Source organism: Musa acuminata, chromosome BXJ2-4 (assembly GCF_036884655.1).
Source record: "Musa acuminata AAA Group cultivar baxijiao chromosome BXJ2-4, Cavendish_Baxijiao_AAA, whole genome shotgun sequence".
Lineage (NCBI taxonomy): Eukaryota > Viridiplantae > Streptophyta > Magnoliopsida > Zingiberales > Musaceae > Musa > Musa acuminata.
Window position 1 is genome coordinate 46483671 of NC_088341.1, and position 15956 is coordinate 46499626.

A 15956-nucleotide genomic window follows, 5' to 3' on the forward strand; every position below is an offset into this window, starting at 1 on the left:
GTATCACAATCATATAATGATCCGACGAGAAGAGAAAAGAAGAGTATGAGGTGGAGAAAGAGGAGGATAGGACGAGAAAGAAAGAAGATAAGGTAAGAAGAGAAAGTAAAAAGAGTACGAGGTCGAGAAAGAGAAGGCGAGAAAAAAAGAAAACGAGGAAGAAGTTTTTCGTTGCACTAATTCACTCCTCCCTCTTAGTGTTTTTGACACCAACAGATTAAGATTGTATAATATGTGTCTTCATGGTTCCATACATGTCTTAACAAATGTAATATGCACCTTTGCCCGAGTGGACATGCAAAATTCTCGTAATTGGTTCTCATCGATTGCTTGTTACATAATTAAGTACATTCATGAAAAAGGATTTCCCTAATTAAATGGTTTCCGTCAGCTTATAACTTGAAAGATTCAGTCTTTCATAACATGCATGCTTACCTTTGTTCACTAAACATCCTCTCATTGAAGATTATCGTCCGATATTATGGCATTTCCTCATGACTCCAACTAGAAATCTCACACATCTCATGGCCACAATGGCCACTTGTTTGGTTTGACATCAACAATATCATCAAAACAGTGACCAGGTCTTCTTTTTACTCTCTTCTTGTGCTGTCATGGTGATTTCATTGTCCACATGGCTGGCAGCTCTAACATGGAAGAAGAAAGGATTACTAGAAGAAAAGGTGTTGAACTGCCTTCCTGAATGAGTTCTTGAAGTGCTCAGTTGGGTAAGCACAGCTACGCCGTGCAGGGAATCTGTATGCATTGGGGAGCAAAGAGTTGTAGACCTAATTGCTTACATGTCTGTGAGAGCATAGAGGGGGGATAGAAGGCCGAGGAGGGGCCACTATCCACACTATTTTTTGAAACTTGTCTTTTTGTTCAAATTGTTCTGTAGAGCTCTTGCTTTCTTCTGTTTCATCTTTTTGTCATCACTTTGGGCAGATGAATTATGCACTGAGTTGGTCCCCTCCAAGTCTGCAAGAGCATTAATTAGGGGTGCAAAGAAAATGTTGTGAGTGTAAAGGACAGGATAGGACAGCAACTCTGCCCGTCCTCTGGGTGTCTATCCATTATGTTTGGTTGGGTTGGATTGAACTGGTAAAGGGTTTGTTTGGGGTTGGAATTTGTTGAGGCTGACCAAGTTTTGAAAGAACATTTCTTTGTTCTTGGACTTCTGTTGCGGATCTTAGGGTTGCGCAATGCTTCCTATGTGATTCAATGGTGGGTTTCTTGATGCTACCACAGATGGGAGTTGTCTAGAGTTTGGATTTTGGATTTGGTTGGTAAGGGTTTTGGGGTGGTTTTTGTGATTCAATGCTGGGTTTCTTGATGTTTCTACATATGGGAGTCTCCTGAAGTTTGGATCTTGGAATTTGCTTCTTTAGGGGTTCTTGTGAGTCAATTGTGGCTTTCTTAATGCTTCTACAGAGAGGTGTAGCCTGAACCTTGGATCTTGAATTTGGTCATTTAGGGTTTATGAGGTGGTTTGACATGGCCCCTAAATGAAGTGAAGTGAAGTGCTTCGATTATCCATAAATGTGTAACCTTTGGATGACACTGCAAGGTCACTAGGGTAGTGCTTCTGAGATACAGGACCCTTTTGCAATCTATGGTTCCTACTTCGGGCCTTCACTTGGTGGCATTGTACAAGATAAACCAGTTCATGGAGAAAAGAGCATTTATCTACATGAGCATGTAGGGTGATGATCAATGACCACATAGTGGTGCGTTTTGTGACTGTGTTTTTGCAGGACCTTGTTTGAGATTCTTTAATCACGTCTCTCCTAGATTCATTCAAGATGGCATGCATGAAGCTGGGATCGAAACCTGATGCCTTCCGGCAACAAGGGCAATCCTGGTATGATGCATAGTGTTCTTGTAGTAGTTTTGGAGATTTCGTTAGTATTTTTTAATCAGTTCTTGTTCCGAGATAACCTGAAAATATTTGTCAAAGTTTGTTCCTGTTTGAATTTTCATCGTCTAGTATTTGGCTTTCTTCTTGAAGAGTTTAATTTTTTTTTGTCGTTGAAACTGAAGATGATACCAAAAATGTGATTTACGTACTAAAAAATGTCATGTCTTGGGAATATTATCTTGTTTTTCCATTAGAAAGGAAGTATTAGTGATGTGGTTCTTGTGAAGAACGTATTGTTTTCGTCGCTCCATAAAGTCATATCTTTGTTATGGGAATCAAACATCTGAGTGATTTTTCTGCATTTTCCTTTGACTAGCGAAGTTTGCTCTTTCTGCTTCACCATATATTCCAATCCTGTTCCTATCTTGCTTGACAGGCAAAACTAATTGTTTACATGCCATTTTAGTAATTATGATTGTGATTGGTGGACGACGCATAATTCTTGAGATTATTTATTGACTCCTATATTATAGAAAATGCAGTACTGTGTATCATTTGGTGAATAATGACAATTCTTGCTACCGTTCTCTCTTTCTTGACCAAATCATTGAGAATTAAAGAATTCAACATACATGTATTATTTTCTATTTATCCATTTATTTGTCCATGTACCTCTATTTCCTTTGTTTGTGTCATTGGATGTGCCGAGATGCCGCTCCATTATCTTGCGTCGGGGAGGCTTATTATGTTTGTGGAAATTTTAATATAAACTTTACGGTGCTTTAGTGCTATACTCAGGATTGTTCAGTCATGTCCAGTAAAATTTCAAGAACAACTATGGAGGATTTAAGTGATCAAACCTGCTTAAGGAGATAGAAAGTTTATGCAAGTGAAAAATAAGATGTTTTTTTCTCCTCAAGTAAGTAATCAGACACACTCTTGATAGATTAGATGGCCTCCATCCTACTATGACATGCAAAACTGCATTTCTTCTCAAGTTCAAGTTCTTTACTTACTAGACTCCTGTAATTACAATTATAATGTTTTTGCCATTTTAACCTGTGAACGCCTGATTAAAATATAACTAGGATTTATTGCTAGTTTTGCTTGTGAACTTCGCGTTTTCAAAGCCTTAGTTTGGTGATTCCCGAAATCTTTGCTTGCTGCAGATCACTTATTTTAAACTCTTTCAGGTTCTGTGCAACTGGGCTTCCAAGTGATCTTACAGTTGAAGTTGGAGATATGATGTTCCACCTCCATAAGGTGAGGATATTAACTTAGAAAATTAAGCTTCATCCGGCATGTATCGGTGTTTCGATGTTCATTTAAGTTACTATTTATCGTGCCACTTGACTAAGAGGTGAATATCATGAATAGAAAGGGAGAGCGGAGGGTAGTTATCTGAACATTTTCACCGACATCCATTTATCGACTTTCTTGACCTTTGTGAGAACCTTTACACTTCAAAACTTAAGTTGAATGCTGCTATCGAGAATTATATTTGCAATTCTTTCTTGCAGTTTCCTTTGCTATCAAAGAGTGGTCTTTTAGAAAAACTAATCGAGGAGAACTCTGACAAAGAAGAAGCAATAAAGTTGCATGAGGTTCCTGGTGGGGCGCCAGCATTTGAACTTGTGGTCAAGTTCTGCTATGGTGTGAAGTTGGAACTCAATTCATCAAATGTTGTGCGCTTGCGCTATGCTTCGGAGCACCTTCAAATGACAGAAGAGATAGCAGAAGGCAACTTGATTGCTCGGACAGAAATCTTCTTTAACCAGGTTGTCCTTCGCAGCTGGAAAGATTCGATGAAAGCACTCCAAACATGCAGTGATTTCCTCCCTCATGCTGAAAACCTTCAGCTTAGTAAGAGATGTATCGATTCCTTAGCCGTTAAAGCTAGTACAGATCCAAATCTATTTGGCTGGCCGATGATGGAACACTGTGCCATGCAAAGCCCCGGTGGGAGTGTGTTGTGGAATGGGATAAGCACAGGAGCTAGACCTACAAACTGTCGTTCGGATTGGTGGTACGAGGATGTCTCCTCCTTGACTTTTCCCTTGTACAAAAGGCTCATCTCTCTGATGAAATCTCGGGGCATCAGACAAGAAACAATTGCAGGTTCTCTGACTTTCTACGCCAAACGGTATCTTCCCGGACTGAACAGGCATCAGAATCTGGCACATGGAAATCTTGTAGCTGCACCTTCTGAAGAAGAGCAACGGCATCTCGTCGAAGAGATTGATAGCTTGTTGCCTCTTCAAAAGGGTCTAGCCTCAACCAAGATCTTGCTTGGTCTTCTTCGCACTGCCATAATTCTGCAAGCTCGTCCGTCATGCATTTCTAACTTGGAGAAAAGGATCGGGATGCAGCTAGACCAGGCCGACCTGGAAGATCTACTTTTCCCAACCTTTGCATACTCCACGGAGACACTCTACAATGTTGATTGTGTCAAAAGAATGCTTGATCACTTCTTAGCCATGGATCAAGCTACAGGTGGAACCTCTCCTGGCTCGGTCAATAATGAGCAGTCAATCGGCTCCTCATCTTTGATGCCGATAACCACTGTTGCCAAGCTAATCGATGGTTATCTAGCAGAGGTTGCTCCAGATACCAACTTAAAGCTGCCAAAGTTCCAAATGTTGGCTGCTGCCGTACCTGATTATGCCCGACCACTCGACGACGGTCTGTACCATGCCATTGACATATACCTGAAGGTAGTTGTCCAACTCTTAGACACTGATAAATGAAACTTCACACCCGCAATCTCATGCTCTTCCTATAAGTTATACTGATATTATTGCTGAGATTTCTTGACAGTAGGTATCTAATGTTCACTCTCATTTATCAAAACAAACAATGTTTAAGGAAGATATCTACTTGGCAATTGCAAATAATTTGCTGATGTCCAAAGCTTGATGCTAATACAGGCACATCCTTGGCTCTCAGAAAACCAGAGGGAGCAGCTGTGCCGGCTGATGGACAGCCAGAAGCTGTCACTAGAAGCTTGCACTCATGCTGCACAGAATGAGAGGCTCCCTCTGCGAGTTGTGGTTCAAGTCCTGTTCTTTGAGCAGCTTCAACTTCGGACATCGGTTGCTGGATGTTTGCTGGTGTCTGACAACCTTGATGGCTCGCGACTGCTGAGGAGTGGAATTGCTTGTTCGGGTGAAGCTGGAGGATGTACACCACCAACCGCCGTTAGGGAGAACAAGGATCTGAAGGTGGGCATGGATTACATGAGGATGAGAGTATCTGAGCTCGAAAAGGAATGCACAACTATGAAGCAAGAAATCAAGAGGTTAGGTCGGGGAAGGAGTCGATGGAGCAGCATTTCGAAGAAGCTTGGTTTCAGGATGAAGATGCCGCTATGCAGTGCCCACGAGGATTCTGTAAGTGACCAGCAGAAGAGTAAAGTTGGGAAGATTCACAAGTTGCAGGCTGTAATCACAAAACAGAAGCAGCTGTTACTTGTAGATGCTTCTTGTCATCCTTCTTAATCGTGTGACATTGTTGTCCTTATGTGTGATTTCTATTTCAGTAGCCACTTTCAACACATCATATACTTTCTTCTTGTGCAGAATCCAGCTGTTACTTGTAGAAGTTTTATTTCAGTAGTCACTTGTTCGACCTGAAAAATGAGATCATGGTGTTTGGAATATGCTCATGACTCTTGCAATCATCATGGTAACTGAATCAATTGCTGATCACAGACAACACCAAGGCACCGTAAAACCTAGTAAGATTTCACATGTTTAATCTAAAAAGATTTCAGATATTTAACAATGAAGGTCGAAGAAAACTAATTACAAAAAATTGCAAACATCATCATCCTTCTACTCCCAAGAAATTAAAATTCTCATGAAAATTTGGGAAAAAAAAGTGATAAGTGAAGATTGTCATGACAAATCAATCACGAGGTTCACAAGGGAATAACCATCAATGCCAATCAACTACAAAACTTCAAATGTTGAATGTTTCTCGATAATGCAAGTGCTCGTGACATTTAAGGAACCGTAAACTAGAGATAAACTGCTGATGCCACTCAGTGTGACTTCACATACTCCTGAACTATGTGAAGGCCCTCTGACTCCTCACCATAATCCTGCAAATGTCATTTGACAGAACAATTAATTGTGCATGTCAACTTACAGTGACCATTTTGCGAAACAGGAATTAAGATTATAAGTTCTTATTACTACACTTCAATCACCTTAACGACGACGCATGAACAGCCCACCACTTTCCTTGCCTTTCCCTCTGAGTCAATCTTGCACAGCTGCATGACATCCAATATCAAGTTATGGATGACAAAATCAATAACAGAATGGTAGAAAGAAGAATAAGAATCCACCAATAAATATGCAATACATAAATACTGTAATAGATTCTCCTGATTCATTAACTAAAGCAAGTTTTATCTAAAGAAACAATCATGGACATTGGTGCTTATCTACATAATGGGGCACTGGTCTCCTCGATGATTGCATTTCAATCACCACAAGGTTTGAGGTCATAAAATTTTCGCTTTTCAAGTGGAAATTGAGTTCAATTACAGAAAAAGCATTAACAAAAGCAGATAGATGATAGGAATGAACTCACCCCAGCCCACTCGCCAAGAGTTTTAGCACTAGGCACAGTGACCAAGTGCACGTTGTGATCAGCACAAAGAGCCTTAACCAGCTTGACATAGTCAGCCTGGTTGCAATCCTCAGCCAGAATGCAGAGCTGTGCCGCATGCTTCTCGATTGCCTTTGCAGCTTCATGAAGACCGCGAACAAGCCCATCATGAGCCAGAGATTTCTTCATCACCAGTTGCAGAGCAGTCATCAAATCCATGGGTTCTCCAAGCACAGGAGCAGATGATTCGGCAGCAATGTCTTCCCTGCCAGTCGTTGAAAACAGAGAGAGAAAAAAACGTCAGTCATTCCTAATAACAACAATTAAATACAACAAACATATGACAACAACAACATGGTTCGGTAGGTACATACAAAATTGCAAACTTTTACACACATCAAACCGGTTAAAGATAGGTTACAAGCATCAAAAAAGTAAATGATACATAATGATTCCATAAAGCACTACATACTACTAGGTGGAATTACCACTATTATGCCGGCAGCATGATATATGTTGTTTCGTGATCCAATATTGTTGTGTAATGACTACCAAAGTATCATACTGCGGAATGCCAAAAATGTGAATCTTTTGGATTGTTTTGAAAGAGACGACAGAAAAGATAAAGACTTTTTGTATTGTCGACCTAATAGATCTGAAAGGCTTATAAATTACAGACCAGAAACCTATTCAACCCCTAAATTTATCACGATCCTTGTCCACAGATCCTTCAAATATTTAAAAGATTTAAATGTAAGAGTAGGCTGTCAAAAATGACCAATCCAATCATAAAAACAGTTCATGCAGAGAATCATATGTGCAAAATTTACTACAAAACGAGAATGATATACATGTACAACGGCCCCGAAATACAAAATGATAATCAGGAACAGTAAAAGAAACGAAAGAAGAAAAAACCGACAGAAAAAAAAAAATTCAGATTTTGATGTCTTCCTCACCACCTATACACTAAATTCACCATAAGAAAACTCGATGTAGCAGTTGCATCAGACGAATAAAGACAGCATATATAGAAAGAAAGCAAGATCAGATCAAAGCAATGTCAGATGGAACGGAATACTTACGCGGCCATTGTATTTGCTGGAATCGAACGATATGGACCGTGACGCTATCGACCAACGCTGCAGAATGTCAGAAGCGATTAGATCAGGAAAGACCAAAGGAAAGAATGGATAGAGGGGCTGCCGGCGGCGCACCAGTTCGATGATTAGGGTTTTAGGCCGAAGGAAGCGGGCGAATGCCCAGGAGCCTCTTATATACCATACCGTGCTGAAGCCAATTTTGCATTTATATCCCTTGATCTCTATAATTTATTCTTTATTATTAAGTTTAGCATATACATCCCCGTAAATCGAAACCTTGGCATATAAGACCTTTAGCGTTATATATATATATATATATATATATATATATATATATATATATATATATATATATATATATATATATATATATATATATATCCTTGGCATATAAGACCTTTAGCGTTATATATATATATATATATATATATATATATATATATATCAAACACCAACTAATCGAAATATAAGTGACGTAATGATGGTACACATTTAGACCCTCAATTACTAATAAAAAGATATTATAATAATAATAATATGAGGTTAAATATTTTTTGTATGTTTATTTGAATTTACCACAAAATCCTATAGAAATATTCCATTGAGAAAAGGTTCCTATAGAAATAGTCATACTAGGAGACAAAACGCACTTTGCTTTTGGAACCCAAAACACTTTTGCAACTCAAAACAAAAACAAAACACATACATAGAGTGTGAAGAGAGCTACTGTGCTAAAACAAAAGAGAAGGTCGAGGAAAGCTGTCGCGTTCTGCAGATCACCGGCCGTCCACATCCCATCATACGTTCTGCTGCGGCGCGCCCAGCTGTGACGCCTGGCCCCACGCCCACCCCTCCGGCGGCCATGCGTCAGCGGCTGCCGCTGCGGCGGCCACGCCTCCTGCGGCCCCGACGCACAGGCCCGGGAAGCGCGCCCCGCCGAAGGCCACGTACGGCCCCAGTGGAGACAGGGACATGGCACGGGGGGCGGCCGGCGCGGGTGGCGGCCGCGAGGAGGTGGCCACGGAGCTCTCAACTCCTCCTCCTCCTTTGCAGCCAATGCTCCTCCCTCGGGTATTGATGGTGGTCCAGACCGGTGACACCTGCAAGAAAGAGAAGGTGTTCGTATAAGAGAAACCTGTTTGTGTTGATGCTCACGTACTGTCGATACATTGAACTCCCTGCATTCCGAGTAATCTAACACGAATCCACAGAACAACAAGTGGAAGATTTCGCTGCTCGTACACAGAGAACGACGCAGTGCTGTAGCTAGCATTGTGTGCTTACTCTTTGACCGGCGCGGTAGGTGGTGCCGTCGGGCTCGACGACCCAGCCGGCCTCGCGGGCAAGGGCGCGGAGGACGTCGTTGATGTCGGCGCGGGCGGGGAGGTCGTACCCACCATGCTTCCGGAGCCCCTCGAAGATCTTGGACGTGATGGACCTCCGCCGTCTCTCTCTCAGCTTCGTCTTCTCCCTCTCCCTCTCCCTCTCCGCCCTCCCCTCCTCGCCGCGCTCCGCCTCGCACTTACCTGCGCTCCTCATTCTCGCTCCCCTCCGCCCTCAAAAGCTGTCTCTTTCGCATCGGTATAGCCGTCCCTTATACCCCTCACGACTTCTCGTTCTTCTCTCTCTTCCTGTCATGCCAGGGTTTAGCCTCACCGTCGGTGAGAGAGAAGGGCCAAAAAGGTGGCCAGTACAGCGGTAGAGCCTTTACTCTCTACTGTTCTTTGCGACAGAATTAGCCAACGTAGCTGTGAGAAGGTGACTCGAACTCCTGCTGATGCATTGTTATTTGCATGACAAGTAATGTAATCGATGCGTGCAGATCCACAGAAAGGATGAAGATAGCAATGCAAGGCAGAGAGAGAGAGAGGAGTGATGATTGTATTATGGAATGATAGGTTGGGATTTGAAGGAGGATTACAGGATATGGTCGATGTGATGGAGACATCAGAGATGAGAACAGACTAGAGAGAGAAGCATAGGGTGGCGGCGCAGTGTACTACAGTGCTGCATGAGGAAGGACACAGATGCATGAGCCCCTCAAAAAAGAGAAAGACTTCACTGCCTCTTCAAAATGATTCATACATGCTTCGTTCTTCATCTACAACTAAGCAAGAAGAAAAGCTCGTCGGGGGTGAAGCACGACGAGTACTTTGCTCAGCTCCGCTGCAAGAAACTATTTCCAGAAGTGGAAGGCATAAACCTGGACAGGGAAACCACTGTGAGTGTGGTAGGAAGAAGGACATTAGGTTCTTGTTAAAAGTAAATGCACTCTGTCTCATGCAATCATTTGATTACGACCAATGTGAGTAGACATATTCCTCGAGCGAAAACTCACATACAACGAAGCATACGGTACTGTACACTTTTGAAGCCTTGGCATGCATCGATGAAGCAACAGCAGCACATACCAAAGGCTACAGGATGAATTAAGTCTAAGCTCGTTCATGGCTATGTATCTTCAACAAGGCCACATCACAGTCCTCGTGTCATGCGTCAATACCATTCAAGATTAATGACCATTCAAGAATATATATATATATATATATATATATATAATATCATTAGAGCTAATCTATATAGATTTTTGTTTACGACTAATTTTATTTTTTGGTCAACTAAATTTTAAGAAAAAAATAGTTTTTGGTATTTTTCCAAAAAATATCCCCTTTGCAAAATTCTCTAACACTATTTTTTTTATTTAATACATGGAATATTTGGCAACTACCCATCCTTTTTTTCCTTTTTTTTCCCTCTCTTTTTCTTTGTAACATAGTGTTTTGGTAATGTGTTATAGTGTTCTCCTACTATTTATTGAAAATATTATAATCAAACCGTTTCATCCTATTGATTGATCTATAAGAAAAGAAAAGAACAATAAATAAATGATTGGACTATTTTAGGTATTATGAAAAAAAGAGAAATAAGAAGATTATTTTGGCATATTTTTAGATTATGTTAGTGAATTTTTAGATTATAAGGAGTCATAATGGTTCAATCCAATCCCAAATGCGTAAGGTTGCCCACACGAATTCTCGAGTAGTGAAAATAAGCGTTGAGTGGAGTTATGTTTTAGTTTTGTCTCCTGAGTACGGTCTTCTCTCTTGATGAGTGGTTTGTTTTTTGTTGTTGGGTTCCTACACACAGATCAAGGTTGAGAGAGGGATTTCCTAACTCGACCCATCTAAAAGGTTAAATTAGTATCGAATGAAGTAAGAGGGAGTTGAATGCTTGAAGTCCTTCCCTTGATGTCGATCAGGGGTTAGCCTTTATACTTACGAACGAGGGCCGATCGTACATGATCTATTAATGACAATTGACTCCTCGAGCGATTGATTTGTACCACTTGTGCGAGCGCCGATCTGATAGATATTAAACGAAGAAGATAGAAAGATAGAAATGGTAGAAGAAACTATGAAATGTATAAGATATAATTGCCTAATACATTTTGATAGTGAGCTCTTGATAGCCATTTATACACACTCAGTAGGACGTTATACACATCCATAGAGGATTTTTCAACTGTCTTGAGTAAATCTTATCTGCTTCTCAACTGCTGAGAGATTTCCTCAACTGCCTTGAGGAAATCTTATCTGCTTATCATGCCCCCACAAGATTGAGCTTCCATCAAGGATGCCGATCTTGGACCGATGAGATGAAAATAGTTTCCGGGCGAGAGGCTTTGTGAGTGAGTCGGCTAGTTGATCTGCTATATGTACGTGAGAAACTCGGAGTTGATGTTTGATAACTTGATCTCGCACAAAATGGAAGTCGATGGCTATGTGTTTCATGCGGGAATGGAACACTGGATTGGTACATAAATAAGTAGCTCCAATATTATCACAATATATTGTAGGAATAACCGTGGAGTTGACGTTGAGTTCCTTGAGCAAATTTGTGACCCAATTGAGTTCAGCAGCGGCGGTGGCGACGGCACAGTATTCAGCTTCAGTTGTAGATCGTGCAACCGTCTTTTGTTTTTTAGAACTCCAACTGATTGGAGTAGCTCCAAGGAAAACAATGTATCCAGACGTAGATGTTCTATCATCAAAGTTCCCTGCCCAATCAGCATCAGCAAAGGCATGGAGATGGAGTGAAGTATTTTTGCGAAGAAAAATGCCATGATTAAGAGTCCCTTTAAGATACCGCAAAATTCGTTTGACCGCAGACCAATGCGTAGTAGATAGTCGATGCATGAATTGCGATAACTTATTGACGGCAAATGAAATATCTGGACGGGTGAGAGCCAAGTACTGTAAGGAGCCAAGGACTTGTCGATACTGAGTCGAATCTATAGCAGGACTTCCATCACATAATTTAAGTGATTCACTGGTAGAAAGAGGAGTTGTAACCTCTTTCGCATCCTGAATGTTTGCCTTTGATAATAAATCTTGAATATACTTTCTTTGTGATATGAAGAGACCTGAAGACGTAAATGTTGCTTCCACTCCCAGAAAGTAGCTTAAAGTTCCTAGATCTTTGAGGGAGAATCGATCGGCCAAGTGCTTTAGAAATGCTTGAGTCTTCAAAGGATCATTTCCTGTGACAATAATATCATCCACATATACTAAAAGATATATTATGCCTCCATTGTGCTGGCAAATGAATAACGAGGTATCAGACTTTGAATTGATAAAGCCAATTGAGGTCAAAAACGAGCCAAGCTCGTTATACCAAGCCCGTGGAGCTTGACGAAGTCCATAAATAGCTTTTTGAAGTTTGCAGACATGCCTCGGATATTGAGGATGAACGAAACCAGGAGGTTGTTGCATAAAGACATCTTCAGTAAGTGACCCCTGTAAAAAGGCATTGTTAACATCCAATTGTCGTATGTGCCAGCCCTTTGAGATAGCCAAACTCAGGATAAGACGAATTGTTGTGGGTTTAACAACGGGACTAAATGTCTCTGTGAAGTCGACACCAGGTCGTTAATGAAACCCTTTGGCGACTAGACGTGCTTTGTATCTAGCAACGGATCCGTCTGGGTTCCGCTTAATTCGAAAGACCCATTTACACCCGATGATATTTGTGTGTGATGAAAGGGTACTAAGGTCCATGTAGAGTTATGGAGGAGAGCATCATATTCGTCACACATGGCTTTACGCCAGTGAGAAGATTTTTGAGCTTGAGTGATTGTAGTGGGTTCACTGGCCTTAGTCGAGGAATTTGTTATAGCATGTAAGTCAAGGACTTGATGTGGTTTGAAAATACCACTTTTGGAGCGTGTTGTCATTGGATGTCTGGAGGGGGTGGAAGTGGTAGATTGTGTTGGTGGTATAGCCGAGGGCGAGTCACTGTCATGGACCGGGCCAACCGTCGGCACAACAATGTCACTAGATCTAGGAGAAGGTAAAGCCAATGGCAATGTTGCCGAGGGTATGACTTCATTAATAGGGGAAACTTGTGAGGAAGGGAGTGGAGGAACAGAGGGAGTGAGAAGCTGTTGAACTGGAGTAATAGTAGTATGTGAATCTTGAGAGTAAGGACTGGATGGTGTCATTGGAGGTTCGTGTGATGAGATCGGAGGGATATTCCAGTGATGTATGTTTATCGGAGTAATTTGCATGGTAGGATTATTTTGAAAAGGAAAGACAGACTCCTCAAAGATAACATGACGTGATATAAAGACCTTTTTAGTTTAGGGTTCATAGCATCGAAAAGCATTATGTTCAAGAGAGTAGCCTATAAAAGTGCAAGGCTTAGATCGTGGTGTTAGCTTATGCGACGCATAGGGACGGAGCCATGGATAACATAAACAACCAAAAACTCTGAGTTTATGAAGGTTTGGAAGTTTGTGGAATAATTTTTCAAATGGTGACTGGTATTGTAAGACTGGAGTGAGCATACGATTAATGAGATAAACTGCAGTTTGAAAAGCTACTGACCAAAAAGATGGTGGCATGGATGCTTGATGTAGAAGGGAGAGACCAGTTTCAACGATATGCCGATGTTTGCGTTCGGCAGAACCAACCAATTGGGGAGTATGTGGGGATGACTTGAGGTGTTGTATACCACAAGCAGAGAGACAGGATGTGAGGGCTTGATATTCGCCGCCACCATCAGAGTAAACTGTTTTAATGGAAGTTTGAAAAAAATTCTCGACCAACTTTCGAAAGTTGGTAAATACTGTAGAAACATCAGACTTATGATGGAGAGGATATAACCATGTGTACTTAGTAAAATAGTCTACAAAAATGACATAAAAACGAAACTTGTCAAAAGAAGGAATTGGGGCAGGGCCCCACACGTCGGTATAAATGATTTCAAATGGTTTAGAGCAAGAAATGGAGGTTGTCCCAAAAGGCAGTTTATGACTTTTATTGCAAAGACAAGTATCACAATGATTAATAGTGCTATTGATTTTCAAGGTAGGAAGAGAATAACGAGAAAGTAATTTTTGCTGAATAAAAGGGGAGGGATGACCAAGACGACGATGCCATACATCAACCGGAGCAGCGATTGAGGAGTGAGCAGTAGGAAGGGTAATTTGTGAAGTGGATGGCCACTCATAAATGTTATCTTTGTTCTGGCCCTGGACCAAGGATGCCCCCGTGTTCAAATCCTTGACAAGAAAAAAGTTAGGAAAGAATTCAATTGATGTATTATTTTGTTTACAGAATTGAGAAACGGAAATGAGGTTTCTTTTAATGTTAGGTGCACACAGAACATCATCGAGTGTAAAGGTTGTGGTAAGTGAACTAAGCGTTGAGGAACCAGAATGAGTAATAGGAATTCTTTTACCGTCACCGATGATGATATCTTCATTTCCGTCATAGTTGTTGTGGATGGACAAGTTTTGAAGATCAGAGGTGATGTGATGAGAGGCGCCCGAATCCACAATCCAATTAGGTTGAGTAGGAGTTGGAGTAGCCATGAAATTCGCCTGAGGCCATTGTGATGGAGTAGGGAGTCTGGGACGAGACCGACAGACTTTCGCGGAGTGTCCAACTTTATCACATAGTTGGCAAACGACTCGTTGGCGGCCTGTGAAGTCAGGACGTGATGGCTGAGTATTATGAAAGTTACCACCTTGATGTGGATAAGGAGGGTTTGGTCTGGGCCCCATAAAGCTAGGAGGCAGCTTAGCCAAATCGTTGTTGACGTGCTTATTGTACTGGTTGCTCTTCCTCTTGGATTTTTGATTGACCTGAGCTGTAATAGGTGGTCTGGGCAACTTATCATCATGCTTCAAGTACGTCTCATAGTCGATCAACTTATCATAAAGTTCTTCGAATGATATTGGTGAGTCACGTGCCCGAAGTGCTGTTGTCAGTTCTTTGTACTCGCCTCCTAGGCCATTGAGGGTATGGATTAGGACTTCTTCATCGCTGAGAGAATGACCTATCAAAGCTAAATCATCAATGATAACTTTGATATTTTGTAGATAATCAGCAATAGTACTTCCCTCTTGTTTCATTTTCATCAGATTGGAGAGAAGTCCGAGCATGCGAGTACGCGAGCGATTTGCCAAAGTTGTTTGTAATTTGCACCATGCTTCTGCAGTAGTCGTACATGAGGATATCAGCGAGGCAATGGATCCAGCAACCGAAGCTTGAATAGCTTGGAGGATGAGGCGATCTTGACGTAACCATAGTTGGTGGGCTGGATTTGGCACTGGATTGGGTTCGCCTGGGATGTTGATCATTTCAGGTGGACACTGGAGAGAGCCATCAACGTAACCTAGGAGATCATAGCCAAATAAAAGATTAGAAAGTTGTGCCCGCCAAGATGCGTAGTTGCCACCTTTGGATAATTTGAAGGGAATGAGTGCTGCAGCATTGATGGTGATAAGACTTTGAGAAGTGCTCAGAGTCCCTACAGAAATAGGGACAGGAATATCGGAAGAGGAAAATGAAGACATCCCAGATATTTTGTGGCGGGTCAAGTGATCTTTATAGAAGATGTAAAGATATAGGAGGAAGGGAGGAGGAGAAAAGCAGATCGATGCGCTGCAGAGGAGGCTGCAGCGCGATGAACTGCAGAGAAGGCTGTAGCGTGATGAACTGCAGTGATGGGCGAGCAATCTGCAGCAAGAAAGGCAGTGATGGCTGTGGCGGGAGGTAGATGATGAAGACGTCAGATGTAGAAGAGTAGCTGTATGCAATGCCGAAGAGGGCTGCTGCTTCTTCCAGAGGCACTGGTAGGCTGCAGCGATTCAGAATGCAGGAGAGATTGTTGCAGCGAGGTGAAAGAAATCTCTACAGCTTGCAGCGATTTCTGCAGCGATGCTGGAGAAATATGCAAGGTTGGAGATAGTTGTAGTAATGCAGTATTGGAGTTTGGTGGCCGGAAGAGCAGCGGAGTTTTGAGCGGAAGACTTCGGTTGGCAAGGGAGCAGCAGCCGGCGGTAGAAACAAAGGTCGTGACTGTGCTTCCTT

At 41.8% G+C, this 15956-nt stretch overlaps 3 protein-coding genes across 4 annotated transcripts; 1 reads left to right on the plus strand and 2 right to left on the minus strand.

Moving 5' to 3' along the window:
- The first annotated feature begins 579 nt into the window (after positions 1-579).
- LOC103982247 (BTB/POZ domain-containing protein At1g30440-like) lies at positions 580-5436 on the plus strand. 2 transcript variants are annotated; one of them, XM_065106916.1, is made up of 5 exons: positions 580-1861; positions 3052-3121; positions 3236-3304; positions 3379-4572; positions 4786-5436. In XM_065106916.1, exons 1-5 carry the CDS (start codon positions 1803-1805, stop codon positions 5353-5355), a joined length of 1962 nt encoding a protein of 653 aa, XP_064962988.1. In that variant the 5' UTR covers positions 580-1802; the 3' UTR covers positions 5356-5436. The 2 variants fall into 2 exon arrangements, with proteins under 2 accessions (XP_064962988.1, XP_018681048.2); XM_018825503.2 differs by lacking the exon at positions 3236-3304 and having other exon boundaries at positions 598-1861.
- Positions 5437-5689: 253 nt separating this feature from the next.
- On the minus strand, positions 5690-7723 carry LOC135581419 (small ribosomal subunit protein eS12-like). The gene is made up of 4 exons (XM_065106925.1): positions 7561-7723; positions 6458-6740; positions 6069-6134; positions 5690-5960 (listed from the first exon to the last, which is right to left on the minus strand). The coding sequence occupies exons 1-4, from the start codon at positions 7566-7568 to the stop codon at positions 5901-5903; spliced, it is 417 nt and encodes a 138-aa protein (XP_064962997.1). The 5' UTR covers positions 7569-7723; the 3' UTR covers positions 5690-5900.
- Positions 7724-8375: 652 nt separating this feature from the next.
- LOC135608851 (protein BZR1 homolog 2-like) lies at positions 8376-9117 on the minus strand. Its single transcript, XM_065101900.1, has 2 exons — positions 8863-9117; positions 8376-8678 (listed from the first exon to the last, which is right to left on the minus strand). Exons 1-2 carry the CDS (start codon positions 9115-9117, stop codon positions 8376-8378), a joined length of 558 nt encoding a protein of 185 aa, XP_064957972.1.
- Positions 9118-15956: the final 6839 nt, after the last annotated feature.